Below are 15,602 nucleotides of genomic sequence, written 5' to 3'. Positions count from 1 at the left end.
AGTCTTCTGGGTCAATTTGTCAAATTCCCTGAGAATGACGACGAAATAAACTAGAAAAAAAGAGGACATTTTTCTCATTGGGCAGGATGCCATGCACCATCGGCTTGATCGATTGAACATGTGCATATTCAGGCACCTCATGCAAGAGATTGGTAGTTTGTGAATAGAAAAGGCCACCACGGTACAGCTTGTGGGAAATGCTGACATTATCATCAGTTCTGTTGTGGGGTGGCCTGGGTCTGTACTATTTTTTGGGCTCCTAATCTTTGGTAGTAATCAACAGCGAATATTTAATAGTATTCAGGCGGCTGGGGGGAGCTCAACCTGCAGCGTGCGCGTGACCGCCGTGACCGCCGTGACCGCCGTGACCGCCGTGACCGCCGTGACCGCCGTGACCGCCGTGACCGCCGTGACCGCCGTGACCGCCGTGACGCTTTAATCTCTGGCTTAGTCGGCAGCACGGAGTCATGTCATTAAAGCAGCCCAATTCCTCTGTCACACACTCAGAGGCTCCCCCCCTCACCCCCACACACATTTTTTTTTTAGCAAAATTGTGTCATTAGTGTCACAGTCTGTCTTAAAGCCTGACATCACAATCCCCCAACAGTTTATCCTGTAGGCCTCAACTGATTCACTCTTTTCCAGCCTTTTCCTTTTGAAAACAACAAACTGATCACGGTCCAACTCTGACGTACAGTAGCCCCCTTTAGCACACAAGGACACTGCAGGAGTTCCTTTGCAAAAATGTAAAGAAAAAAATGGGAGTCATTCATCACTGTCTGAGGACCTTTGCAGCCATTCAGACATTATCCAATTTTTTGCTTTTTGATCACAATTAACACTAATTATGGCTCCTCTGTTACCTCGGTTTCTCATAAACAAGGAAGTGAGGGGAAGTAGAATGTAGAGGCTTAGTGATTCAGAGCTTCTGAGTGTCTGTGAAATGTGATTAGAAATGTTCAGGTGACACACTGACTTTTGCACAAATTATTCTGGTTCATTTCAGAAGGGGGAAGAGCGCTGGGTTTCTGGCATGAAGTGGAGAAGGGAGAGGGGAACCAAAGCTCAGCACATATCGTTGATTTTCTGCAAACTGCTCCATATACTCTTGCTTCCACAATTTTTTTTTTTTTTATTATTAGATTGGTTGACCTACCCGAGTGCTGCAGAACTAATTTTACCAATATGATGAAGTTTTTTCTCTGTTAAAAGGTCACTCTGCCTCCAATTATTGGCTCTCAACTTAAGCTTTTACTAAGGAATCACAGAATAGGGAGCCAAAGTCCATGCAGCGACCCTTAGATGTCCTCTAATCACAGGCTGCAAACACACAGTCTGTCTTCACTCTGCTCCAGTCTGGCTCTCCAGTATATGAACCTAATGAAATAGGTATCAAGGAAACCTGCTCCACTGCTGCAAGGCTTTAGTGTGGCATTAAGGTTGGGGAGTCTGAGATGATGTTAATTTCTCTATGGTGGTCAAGGCTGATATTGCTTGTTATCTGTCTTTCTAAACCAAAATGCTTCTTCACATTACTTCTGAGATGGATTGGTGTCGTGATCACCCGTTTAGCATAGTTTGCTTGTTTCCTCCATGACAAAAAGTTATTTAGTCCCAAAATAGGGTCCACTTACTAGCTGTTCCTAGAGCTTTTAACTGCATCTCCTTCATCCGCTGAGGAAGACGGTGCTGACTCATTTGAGTGACAAACTAACAGGTGACTTCAAATGTGTTCATGAAATCTGTTTGTGGCTGATGAAAAGGCAGAAAACTCCATCTGCTGATGAAGACTGTGTGATACAGTTAAAGAAAAATACGCTTGAAAACTCCAGAAAAAGCTAGTAAGTGGACCTTGAGTCCTCCTAGATCATGAGTGAAATTGCATGTGTAAATTTAAGCCAACTATGAACGACTCCATCTGCTGATGAAATCGTGTGATGAGGATGAAAGCTCTAGAAAAAGCCAGTAGGCTGACCTTGAGTTGGGATTATGTTGTTATAGGGGGCAGGTGTAAATTTTGGCCATAATTTTAGTTTCAAACATTCAAAAAAATGAACATTATTAGGAATGCACAATAGAAATCGATCCGATACATTTTCGGCCGATAATGGGGAATTTATATTAATATTTATTATTCCGATAATTAAATTATAGCTGATAAATACAGCCGATAAATGATGGCCAAATTTATTAGTTTCTCGTGGTCAGAAACACGGTGAAATATACTCTGATTCATGGGAAAAAAACACACAGTCCAGCCAGCGTTACTCACAGTCAGAAACACCAGTGAAACACACCCAGAGGATGCATCAATAGCTCCAAACAGGCACATTAGTCGCTTGCTCTGACATAACCACCGCGGTTATTAAGTAGAGCATGGCTTTAGTTAAGGTTTGCTGACAGTAACGTTATAAGTTGTGTAAGCAAAAACGTGCACAATTTGGCATAGTGGCGCTGTTATCCAGCATGCATGTAACGCTAGTTTCATTTTCGTATGGCGTATTCTTGCCCTGATGTTAGTAGTTGGCTTTTTTTAAATAACAATAACTTTAAATTTAGATTGTATGTAGCCAGTAGTAGAGGAAAAATGCCGCCCCCTATTTGTTTGGAGCCACAGTTACATTGCACCTTTAAACAAATACCTAGTTTATTGAAATGGCAACAAGGCATAGAATAGATCAGATTGACCTGAAGAAGAAGCCACGGCCTGTTGAGGCTACACTTTGTAATTTTAATTTGATCAGATTTTTAAGTGTTTTCACATTGAAGTGGTAGTTCAAATTTCAAATAAAAAGTGACAGCCACTGACCATATTTTTGTTTTTCTAAAGGACAGAAAGTAACTGAATACATACTGTACATGTATTTCTGTAGTAAGTGAAAGGTAACTGGACTTTGTGTGTATAGATTTTAAAGCTCTGCTTCAGCTTTCGGTAAAGTGCTAATGAATAATTAAACTAGCTTCCTGTTCATTAACTGATTACCTCAGTCCCCAAAATGTTGACTCCATCCATCTGAAACTGACACGGCATCGTGCGTGAGAATCCGTGCGATCATGTCTTCAGTATGTCTCTTCGATGCTCAGTCGCTCTCCATAGAGCTTGATTTTCCAGCAAACACTATGGACACTATACTTTACCCCTGAGTTTCTTTCTTGAATGTTCAATTTAAGTTTGGGTTTTTATAGATGTCTGTCTTTTCTTTTGTCTGTTCATTCGGCTGAGGTTGCCATCACTACTCACTCAACAACCCTCTCTTTGTTCCAAACAAACCCGAAATGTGAAACACATCACTTCCACTTCATCACAGTGCTGGGAGTACTTTCACCCAGAGAAACACTCCGTCCCCCCGTTTCTTCACCGCAGCTGTAGCTCCGAGTCTTTCTGTGGCAAATATAAAAGAGGAAGATATTAGCACAGAGAGAGACGGATAAGAGCTGATAACAGACAGTATATTCTGACCAGGTAAAAGTCAGTGTGACTGTGCAGTGGTAATAATAGAAGTGGAATCACACCGTGGATTAACTGCAGTAGTTCTTTGTGCTGGGAAATAATCCAGCGAGTTTCACATTAAATCCAACCCTGTGGCTCACAATGTAAGAGGCACTGTAAAGGCCAGGAGGAGCTGCTGCTGTTTGTTTATGGTAATTATATTACCACCTCAGAATGTATGTGGTAGGAGGAGTAGCTATAGCCTCAGGTGATGTTGTATTGACCTCTCTATTACACACCCATAGGGCAGGGCTATTCAATGACAAACTCAATTGGACCAGACATCTTCAGCAGCCTATTTCAAACCTTTTTTTTTTTTAGCTTATAGTAATGACAAATAATGAATGTAGTAAAAAAAAAAAATAAAAAAAAAAATAGCTAAGTTTATTCCTTCACTTCTGAAATAAAAAAAATATATATTTTTGGTCACATGTCTGACCCAGGCAGATCATAATGTGCAGAAACAGACCAAGGTAATATGGCTCTGATCGTAACTCTGCACTTTAGCGTCCCTCTTCTGTGAACCCTCAGGAGCGTTTATTCGCTTCTCAATGTGGTGCCTCTGAATATTATATTCTTTAACTACCTCAACGCACTCATTGCAAATTTAACACATGGATTTGGCATAAATAAAATAATAAATCAATCAAATAAACAAGTATTTGCCAGTTTAAGCAGGGTTAAACTGACAGTTTTCATCGTCAATTCCACATATCAGGTTTGACAGAGACATCATTTTCAGTAGAGCACTTCCCTATACTTGTCAGCCAGATGTGATGAAAAGCTACTAATACAAGTGTGGTCGGAACTGCGTCATATGAGAGACGTTGATGTGTGAAAGATATTATAGGCGGTGTCGTTACCCGATCCGCACATCTTGCCTGATCCGAACTGGGCATGTGCAACTCTTAACAGAGATGAGAAGGAAGTGAGATGGCTCACTCGTACACTTCCATACACTATCGTACCTGTAAACTTGTATCTTCTTTTTTTCATAAATCAGTGCTATCGATCACCCTTTATGTCTGTCTGTGAGTTTTTACAAATATTTAACCAATGAAAAGTATTAAAAAGAGCTTGAATCATGGATCATTTTCATAATTACACTGATCCAAAACAGGGGGCTAAAATTACTGGATCAAAAAAGATGCCATATTACTATTATCAGCTATGTAGTATTAGGTGACATTCTCAAGGTGTGGTCAGTATTATTTGTGAGAATTTGACTCTAAGTGTGTTTTCCGCAGTCTGTTGTAATTCTCTAATGTACCAGCTGTCCAGATGTTAGCTGCAAGGGTGTGAGTCCAAACGAAGCGTCCTGGAACGCTCGGTGAGACACGTGACCTAGCGGATGCTGGATTGAGTGAATGTTAAACAAACGTGCCGCTCGGGCTGAATGCTCGTCTTCCTCCAAGCAGCTCTCTCTCTCTCCAGACTCTTCTGTGTATTCACACAGTGCTGGTGTGCAGCAGATGGCATACTGTATGTTCATTGTTTTCAATGGGAAAACAATGATAAACTCCAGCAGCACTGATGGAGAGTGCTGCTGGCCGCCTGCAGACAAAGTGTGGCAACAAAAGTTTTATCGTCCCTTCTGCCGTCTACTGATGACAAACAGGTTTTTGGGAAATTCTACAAGAAGCCAGTTATTGCATCTCATGGATTATTTGACACAGCACTATATATAGTACTTCAGAAAACAAAGACCCAAAGTACTATTGACTCTTAGCCAAAAGCAAAAACACTTTCATCCAATCCTAATCTTCCAAGTGGACAAATGATCGTGTCCATGCACGTCATAACCTCAGCTCATGTTATTGGTTTTGTTAACACATTCACGTTCCTGAACATCGTAAAAACAGTCTCCAGATGAGCTGAGGGAACAGAGTCACAGAAATCAAGAGTGAAAAAACGATAAACTAATGTTTTATGCACATTTAAGGCACACACATTTATTTATCCCACATGTTTTCTGTGTTCTTTTCCAGTAAACGATAAATCAGTGAAGAGCTTTCTTCCTCTTACTGAACGTTTTGGGGTCTGGGAGGAAAAAGGCTTACTGCCAAAGTTAGGCTAAACAATTTCTCTTCCATGCTTGGCCCTCGTTCTAGTCAGCCTGGCCCTCTGGCTTGGCAACATGCACACTGTGGCTTGTTGGACTTCCTGTGGGAACACCTCTTGAGAAACTACAATTACTAGGCAACAACAACAACAACAACAACACTGGCTACCTTATTCATTTCAGTGGGACTTACTTTGGTCCAGTCGGGGGTGGGGGGGGGTCCCAACTCAGAACACTCTGGACCAAAAAGGCAGAGTAGTACGGCAAACAAAGTTGTTTTTGGCTCTAGTTGGCAGCAGTGCACTGTGTTATTAATGTGCTTCTTACTTCACCAGCATTGAGATGGAGAAGAAAATCGTAGAATGTAAAAACCTCATTCAAAGTGACATTTGTAATAATGCAAATTACTGACCTTCCTCAGTGGGATACTGTGTGTTTCACTCCATTTGTCTATTGTTTAATATGTATGTTTTGCAGTGGGTGTGCTGTAGCTGGTGTCCTCTGTATATTCCAACAGAGAGAGCTCAGTAAAGGCCAGCAGACTGTGTTTGATGTGGTATTAGTCTGTCTAGAGCACTGACTGAGCCAGAGTGGTGTGCTTTTGTTGGATTCACTCGTCTGTGTAGCGTAGAATAAAGTTGATTAGTGTCACAATATAGAAATATAAATGTCACAGTATTACATGACCTATGATATATATATATATATATATATATATATATAAATAAATAACAGTATGTCGGATTTCCTTGTCTTTTTTTTCTGGGTTGGATTTCTCTGTAACCTATTCTTATCTTTACATCTCTTCTCATTCATATTTTTATATGATCCACTGCTGTTTAAGCAGTTTGAGCAGTTTAAAAAAAACAAGACATGTAACATAAATGTATTAATGAATGAGTTTTAAAGGTGTTGGTAGGAGGTTTTTGTTATCTTTGGACAGAGTCAGGCTAGCTGTTTTTTCTACTGTTTCCAGTCTTTATGTTAAGCTAAGCTAACCGGCTGCTGGCTGCGACTTCATATTTACTGTATAGATATTAAGGTGGTATGAATCTTCTCATCTAACTCTTGGCAATAAGCGAATAAATATATTCCCTATAATGTGTACTGTTCCTTTAACAATCAACGAGAAATTGCTCAAGGGTTTATATGCTATCACTGGCTTGTTTTAAAGGGTAACTTTGGTATTTTCCAACCTGGACCCTATTTTCCCATGTTTTTGCGTCTAAGTGATTAACTGGAACAACAGTTCCTGACATTGGTCCAGTACTGAGGAAGAACGCTGTAGATGGCAGCCGCTAACCGAGCTGCGGGGACAAGTGATCAGCGTCAATGTAGAGTTAAACATTCACTAAAACTTCTTTTTGTTTTGCCACTGACGGGCTCAGATTGTTATTATAAGTGTCTGACAACATTATGGAAAGGAGCCTACAGAGAATCATCCAAATATTCATGCATGACATTGGAAATCATTTAGATAACACTAATCTAAGCTTTCTGTACTCCAACACAACAAACTCTCCCAGCTGGCACTCGCGCTTCCAACATGGATGTTTTCTACTATTCCACCTCGCCAGATTCACAACGAGACTTCTCCTTGAGCGAGACTCTTTCCATAATGTCAGACACTTATAATAACAATCAGAGCCTGTCATGACAAAAACAAGCACTTTTAGTCGACGTAAATGACGGTGCCAGCTTGCCCTAATAGCACCATATTGCAGCTCATGAACCACTGCCGTCTACAGCGTTCTCCCTCAATACGGGACCAATTTCAGAAATTGTTGTCCCTATTAGCCAGTTAGACATAAAAACATGGAGAAATAGGGTTGAAAAATTTAAAAAGTTACCCTTTACGTCTAATGAAGGGGAACTCCACCGATTTTACACATCAAAGTGTGTTTCCAGGTGTTGGGGACTTCTACTTACCTTGCACGGCAGCTGGATTCTCGTGATATCACAACATCGTGCAGGAAACGCGGGATCAAATGTCACACAAAAATCCATCCTGTCAAGCTTCAAGTAACGAATTTGTGTCCGTCCAAGCCAGTGCACGGACCAATCAGCGTCCTGTGAGGAGCTGCTGTCAGCTAGCTGCGGGTTTAGAGCTTTGAGATGACACAGAGCGACGACTGTTCGTTCAAAACAAGAATGGCGGATCTAAAGAGGTTAGCGTAGATACTGCAGCAGCATCAGTTCTATCAGAACTGGAGAGTATTTCTTCATTAAAAGAAGAGCAAAGAACGGCACTGAAGGCTTTTTTAGATGGAAAAGATGTTTTCGCTCTTCTCCCAACTGGCTTCGGCAAGAGTTTGATTGACAGACTGATCCAATCACCAGGTTTTTTTTTTTAAAGTGTCTGCCCTTTTCCAAACAATCTCCATCGACGGCTTCGCAGATGGTTCTGTGTAACAAACAGATTAGAAGATCTACTGCATATGTAGAAGAGGTAGTATAAAGCCTTAAGTGTCTGCAGAGGGAGCTGTGTAAAGGCTGACGAATGTCCTCAAGTGATGTCACTTGAGTCAGTGTCGGCTGGGTCTGAAGACTACAAGTTAGAAAAGTAAATAAATCTGGAGGTGTGGAGTTAGAAAGAAGTGATCGTACCAGGCCTCTGTGGCCCCTCCTTTAGTTATGATGATTAAATGCTGCTTTTTTTTATCTTCACAGAATTCAAATTCCACACTTTTTTTCTGAATGCTAGATGCATACTTTAAAAGCCTTATTTTAACATTTTATCTAAACAGTGCGTTCAGCTTAACAGTCCATTCACACAGTTAATTAATCTGTTGCCTCGGCTTAGCAGCTGATCTGAATGCCAACAGTTTTTTTCCCATGTGGCTCCAGGTGGGCTACATTGGAGTTTCTTTATTCAAACCGCTAAAGTGAGTTCATTGGACTTTTTTCGTGTGCAATTAAACACCTTTTTGTTCTTTGTCAAAAATTGTGAAGCAGTTTTATTTCGAACTGGCAGGATGACTGAGATGACCCTCCACAGGAACATAACACTACTTGGCTCAGTCATAACTGAGACTCACACAAAGTCTCTCTGCAGAGAGGACATTTATGTGTGATGACCCCATAGGAGCACTGGGTTTAAAGGGGAAAAAATACTGTGTTTCCTGTGCAGCGGAGATGAAAATGTTTGTAAAAGTTTGATGATTGCGACGCTGGCATGTCTACAGGACAGCCTCTGGTCAGAGAGAGGTGGTCGGGATCAAGCCTCGAGTCTGATGTGTGGACAAAGTGAGTTGTGGTGGGACGGGGGCCGCTCCACAAAGGCTGTTTGTTCAACCAACAATGTTTTATGTATGTGGTTAGTCTTTCATCAGCACACTCAGTATTCAATTTACATACTGTCTACTGATCCGGCACTGAATGTTAAGCTGTTTATGCTCTCTCAGCCACTTTATTCTGACACCGAGATGTGTGTGTGGAAGTCAATGTGAGTATGTATGTGTGTGTGTGTGTGTCTTAGACAGATTGCTTTGCCCCCTACACCCCCTCCCCTGTGGTTGTGCAGTATTGTGTTCTGGTAGTAATGATGGGTTCTCTCCCTCCCAGTCTCCCTCCCAGCAGGACACATACATAAAAGGGTCCTTCTCAGGGCAGCCATGCGCGTGAGTGTGTTTGTGTTGTTTTTTTACGATTGCGTGTGTATGTGTGTGCGTGCGTGCATATGTGCGCATCTTTGTGTGATTCTAAGAACATCATTTCTCGGCGGTGCATGCTGATTGTGCCTCATACTGTGCGCGTGTCCAACCCATCAAGGTTCACATTGGCACGCTCTCTCTCCCCGTGTCTGCCTCTATCTCTCTCGCCCTCTCCTTCGCTCCCCACCTCTCCCTTTTTCCATCCATCTTTCCCGTTCCCCTATTTCTCCTCCCCGTATGACATTTCTGCTGTCCTCAAACAACTTCTCTCTGCACTTCCCCATGTGCATATATCAGCTATTGGATTTTACCAGGGGAGCCTCTCCTTTTGGCTATTGCAAATCGAAGCAGCCACACTTCAGAAAACATCAGCTCCTCTTCGGAGAAACTTTGGGTTCTGCACAATTCAACCGCAGTCTGCAATAAATGAAAACTTGCTGCGAGTACGCCTGTCACAATGATTGCTTTATTGAGTTGTCGTACAATTCATGGACGTGACCAGGGCTGCCCCTAGTCAACTAATTGGTTGTTTGCTCTTAGTCGACGCCGATTTACTTAGCCGATTATTCATTTTCGACTTATTTCTAAGAGATCTGTGAGCACATCTGTGATAAACACAAGATTAAAAGTGGTGCTTTTGTGTGATTCTTTGTGGAGAAACTTGGTTTCACAGATCTGGCGATTAAATCAACTAATCGATTAGTCAACCAAATCGTAGGAGTGTTAGTTGACTAAGAATTTCTTTGTTCAAGGACAGTCCTAGACGTGACCTTGATCATTTTTGCTGCCCGTTGTGTTTACATGCGTGTTTGTTTACATAAAACAACATGTCAACCAACATAATGCCTTAATAAACAGCAGAGTTTCCCCTAACATAATAAGACTTGGGCATCGTTAACAAAGCCCAAGAGTCCATTTTATTTCACGTTTTGGTTGTGCGGTTTTATTTAATTTATTTAGGATTTTTTTTTTTTTTATATTTTTCACATTCCATTCCAATGTTGAATATTCATAAGAAAGTTCATTGCTCTTTTAAAGGGTGTGCTTGTATTATATGCTATTATATTATCATTATATCAGTGGCATAATATGGTCTTAAAATGACAATAATGTAGTTTTTACTGCAATTATTTCTGGGACAATATATCGTCCAACAAAATGAGTTCTTGTGACAGGCCTGGCTTAGACACCCACTCACCCACGGCTGAATATCTTGGCTGAAGAGCATCTACTGTAGTTTGTCATAAAAGAAAAGTAAACAGAAAAGTATCCGGTTGAAAAAAAGAGCAAAAACAGGATGTGCATTGAAAGTTGAATGAGTAGAAGCAATCTGTGTGCTTGTCCTTGACTATGGGCATGACGTCTGGCCCACAGTGTTCTCTTTCACACCTTGGAGTGGTTCAAACAAACTCTGGTACTGTTTAGTTTACCTGTTTGGCAATTCTGATGTGAACCATCAACCACAGCGAGAATGCTTGAAAAGGAGGCTCTCGGTCTGCTTACAATCAAACTCCGATGTGGTTCGTTTGTGGTGTGAGTAATACAGACCAAATACAGGATTCAAAGATTGTTTGATGCTCCATCAGAGCATGAATTCATACCTAAACTCTTAACCCCGAACAGATATCATCATATAGATAACAACCAAGTCATGCTAGCTTGTCGGGAGGGAGGCTCAGTAATGCTCCAAAGGTTTGGCTAAATTTTGGCGAGGAAAAACTGGCATGGTCATTTTCAAAGGGGTTCCTTGACCTCTGACCTCCAGATATGTGGATGAAAATGGGTTCTATGGGTACCCACGAGTCTCCCCTTTACAGACATGCCCACTTTATGATAATCACATGCAGTTTGGGGAAAAACATGTCGTTTTTTTGTATGCAGTATAAATATGTTATTTTCAGCTATTCTAAAAATGGTTTCTGCATACTGGGGTCCATGAACAGCCTTGGAATTACATAACTTTGGTATGACTGGAAAGCTGAGACTCTTGTGGCCCAACTGTATTCATGTGTGATTATGTTAGTCCCCTTAGTAGCAATTTCATATAGTGAGACCATTTTTTGAAATTTGACGTCACTGTATAACATGACCTGTGGTGACCTCTAGGATAATCACAGCCTCATGAAACTTCACAGCCACAAACTAGAGACCTAGAGCATTCAGAGAATGGATGGCTTCCCTAGGTTTATTAACAATAAGGGGGAATCTGAGCAGTTTCCAGAACAAGAAGTGCTCACCATCCAATCACATTAGTTCTGCATTTTTGCAGAAGTCTCCAAATGACAAAAGTTTTTCTATACCAAATCACAGCATAGCTTTTTATATGGTGCTCCTCAAATTAATCTTCAGGATCCCAGTTTTCAGATGATTTACACCACTTCTATGTGACATCTGTTGACCTGCTATCTCCCCCTAAAGACCCCCTGTAGCCCCCCTAAAAAAAGACAAACATGTCTACCGTGGGTCTCAGAGGGTTGAATTACTGCAATATATTTATAAGCATGGGAACTGTCAAGTAAGTGATCTCCCAAGATCTATGTTAGGAACCTATTGCATCCTCTGCAAGATCAAGGACTGAAGCTGTAGACATTTTTAGACAGCAGAGATTACAACTAGAAAGACGAAAAAAATAACTTTAGAAAACAACGTTGCTGAATTTTATGGATATGGACAAAACTAAGTTACGATGCCGCACTTGTACATTTTCATGGGAGCTGTATCTGTGCTCACAAAGTAATCGTTGTTTAACTTTGTTAAAATCACAAAGTTGTCAGTTTCTCGTAGCAAGTGCTGTAGTAGAGCAGATTGGTCTTAGAATGTGGACAGTACACGCATCTTTTTTTTCGGAAAAGACTGATGAAAGAAATGCTGAATGAGTGACTGCATTGAGTTAGAGAAGCCAGTGGAACAGAGGTTAGCCCTGACATGACCTCATGACTTATTTCATCCCATAATATTGGACCCATTATTCACAAGCCACATATCTTCCGAGCACTCTCTGACACTAAAATGTCATTTTTCAGACAAATCAGGAGAATATTAACTTTGTCCGAGACCTGTCTGATATCTCTTCTCTCTGCTAAATCATCTGTCTGGTGACTTTACTAAGGGCCTGTGGCACTCACCTCCATCCTAACAAATGCATAGAGAGGGTGGTCACGGGGGAGCTGACCACCATGGTGGGTGAGAGTCTGGACCCGCTCCAGTTTGACTGCAGGGCGAAACAGGGAGTTGCGGATGCCAGCCTAACTCTTCTGGGTACAGTGGCTAGGAACCTCTATGAACTCATATCAGGATTTTATTCACGGACTTTTCATCTGCTTTTAATACAGTAAACACAAACTTCTGCACCGCCTCCAAGGACTAACACTGGACTAACCAGGAGAGCTCCCTGGAACTGAACATGAGTAAGACCAAACAGCTGTCCTGCGGGGGGGCGCTGGGCACCTTGCACCCAAAACCCTCTCTCTGGACCACTACAGGCTGGAGGGGCAGCTGGTGGAACAGGTCGAGATCTTTTAATACCCGTTGGCACTAAGATCTACCACCATCTGTCCTCCGCGCAACATGTGGACAGGGTCTACAAAAAGGCCCGACAGCGTATGTTTCTCCTGAGGAGGCTGAAAGGTTTCAATGTCAAACAGGACATTTTAACAGCAGTATACCGACCGCCCATCGAATCAGTCCTCACAGACAACATTGCAGAGAAAGGCAAGAAAAAAATCACAAGAATCATCAAGCATGCACCCAAATCAGCGGCACCCCATCAAGCACAACTCTGAGACCTTTGCAGTCATGCAGTAAAAAGAAAGGCAAACTTCATCACTAAGCACCCTCAACACCAGCTACACCACTCCATCCAGCTACTCCCATCAGGCAGCCGCTTCAGAACACCTCTGGCCAAAAAGAGAACTTACAAAAACTCTTTCATTCTCACTACAATATCTATTTTAAACAAGGCAAAATAGACTGTCACTACTTTTAATGCAGCTTTGCACACCTGCAAGTTTTGATAAATCGTATTAGTCTAGTATCAACGTTAAACTGTGTCAAAATTTTAAGCTAACATCAACTAATGTTCTTAAACTCCCTAACTAACTAATTTCCATAATGCTAAATATGGCAATCACAATTTGAGAACCAACTGGAGATGAGAAAAAGGAGAAACAAATGGAGAACCGCTGCTTCGAAGACGTATTTTACGGTTACGCCGTTGTCTAGGACGCATCAGGACGCATCGACAGACTACAAAAGATATGTGGTCAAATGCGTCCCAGACCACCTCGGCAAGCGGTTTGAGTACTGGAATCACAATGTGTCTTGGTGGTTGTTTCCACTTGTATTTAGCTCTCCTCTTGTGAGCCGGTCACCCAATCTGCATGTTTATTCCAGGAGTAAACAGGGTCACTACGTCACCATACCTCTAGAACCACGTATCTCGCACAGACGCACACATTTTTTTGCTGTACTTTCTGGTGTGTCCAGGCCTTGACACGTGGTTTTCGTGACTTCTTTAACAGGTCTCTCTCCATCTCTTTTGTCCTCTCTTAGGTGTGTTGCCATCCTCAGCACCCATCTTCCCCTTCCCTCCCTCTCCCACCGACTGTGTTGAAGCTCATCGAGTGTGTTCCGACGACCTCCGGTGCGAGGCGTTGTACCGGGGCTTGGAGCTGTGTGCGGCCGACGCGGCGGTGTCCCCGCTGGGGGAGCAGGTGGCCGCCGAGTGCCTGGAGAGACAAGACGCTCTGCTGGCTAAACACCCCGCTCTCTTGGCTTGCAAGTGCCAGCGCGGCTTCCGCAAGGAGGAGCAGTGCCTGCGCATATACTGGAGGGTTCGTCTGCTGCCAGGTCAGTCAGGTCTCTGCTGGGGCTAGGGGTGTGGGGGATGTATACTAGCTTATCCAGTTCAAGGTCGTGGGGTATAGGGATGTCAAGAGAACCGATACTTCGGTACCATGTCGAAAATTCTGAAAACGTGACAGTACTTGTGTTTCTACAGTACCGCAGGTACAATACAGCGTCCCGACGTCCTGGGGACGATAGAAAATGCGTTTAGGACGCAGTAAACTCACGATCGACGTGTCCAGGGGACGCACCCTATTGTTTCCCTGATAATGCTAAATTGCAAACAATAAATCTGTGTTGTAATCAGCAGGATGGATCGTATTACTATTAGTCAAAGGTAAATTATAACGTACTGGTGTGTTCAACTGTAATCTTGTAAAATGTAGTTTTTGTTGAGAAACTTGAATAAATACAATTGTTTTATATACAATATAAAATAAATAATAGAGAGTGAATTATGACCTGTTAAAGGGACTGTTTGTAACTTTTTAAGCGTATAAATGTACCGGGTCGGGACACATGCGCGCTCGCGTGTGGCCGGAGCCTCTCCTCCTCTGCCTGCTTAACTTCTCTCAGACACCGCGCGCGTTCTCGCTCTGCTTGCTCCACCTCTAGACGTGAACGCGCGCTCACTCCACACTGCAGAAGAGTTAGTTTAGCTCTGAGAAGATCTAGTGAATGTACAGTGGACGTTTGTGCAGAAATAAATGCTGCGGCTCCTCCAGACCAACAAAGGTTTCCCGTGTCTTGTGAAGTGACGGAGCTCCGCAGCGAGAAACGTTATCACCCGGTCGGAGACGGTAACGTTTCTCTTCCTGCTCAGCCCCGGTGCGACCCGCTTTTCCTGCTCAACCTCGACACCGGAGGCTGAGCAGGAAAAGCCAGCATTGATTCATGAAGAGACCTCCGTCTGGTCAGCTAACATTACTGACAAGCAGGTGAAATATAGAGTGATATTGTGGTTTTAGCTGACGTGTGTCGCCTCACTGTTTTGAGCGATGCTCGTTCAGGTATATTTAGAGCGAGCAAGCGCGAGCCCGACGCTGACTTTCGTTGACTCAACGGCCACAGGTGTCGCTGTTAACAAGCAATTCTAAAAGTTACAAATAGACCCTTTAACTTCCAAACAAAAACCAGTATGCAAACAGCAATTAAGGAGTTTATGTTGAAGTACATAGGCTTTATTGTTTTACTTTTGTTTTTTTTAACAAGGCATTGAATTGGTATCTAGAACCGTGGAATTTCAGTGGTATCGACTGCAAAATTTCTGGTATCATGACATTCTTAATGGGGAAGCCAATCCCAGTATGGATGTAGTGAGAGGGTACATTCAGGTTGCTAGTAGCTGTTTTTAGCCAACAACCTCCTATAAGCCTGATGCACACTACCTGCTCAGCACCAGCACAGTAGACACAAAAAGTTAAAAACTAGCTGGTGAACATAGTGGAGCACGTAGCAGCTGAAGAGACAGATATTTCCCTCCGGAGTTGGTGGAGACCAAACCAGAGCTAAAAGAGAGAGAATGGACTTACATGCATCAGGTGGACACTAT

The 15,602-nt window shown here is 42.5% G+C and overlaps 1 protein-coding gene across 1 annotated transcript in view; it reads left to right on the top strand.

Annotated features, from left to right (window-relative positions):
- gfra3 (GDNF family receptor alpha 3) overlaps positions 1 to 15,602 on the top strand; it is a 48,841-nt gene that overhangs the window by 8,941 nt on the left and 24,298 nt on the right. The window contains exon 2 of the mRNA XM_037779265.1: positions 13,757 to 14,053. Within this exon, the coding sequence (XP_037635193.1) occupies positions 13,757 to 14,053 (297 nt within the window). The remainder of the gene's footprint in view (positions 1 to 13,756; positions 14,054 to 15,602) is intronic.

This window comes from Sebastes umbrosus, chromosome 9 (genome assembly GCF_015220745.1).
Source record: "Sebastes umbrosus isolate fSebUmb1 chromosome 9, fSebUmb1.pri, whole genome shotgun sequence".
NCBI classification, from domain to species: Eukaryota; Metazoa; Chordata; class Actinopteri; order Perciformes; family Sebastidae; genus Sebastes; species Sebastes umbrosus.
The sequence above is the reverse complement of the archived record's forward strand: the minus strand, read 5'-3'. Positions and strand labels throughout refer to the sequence as shown.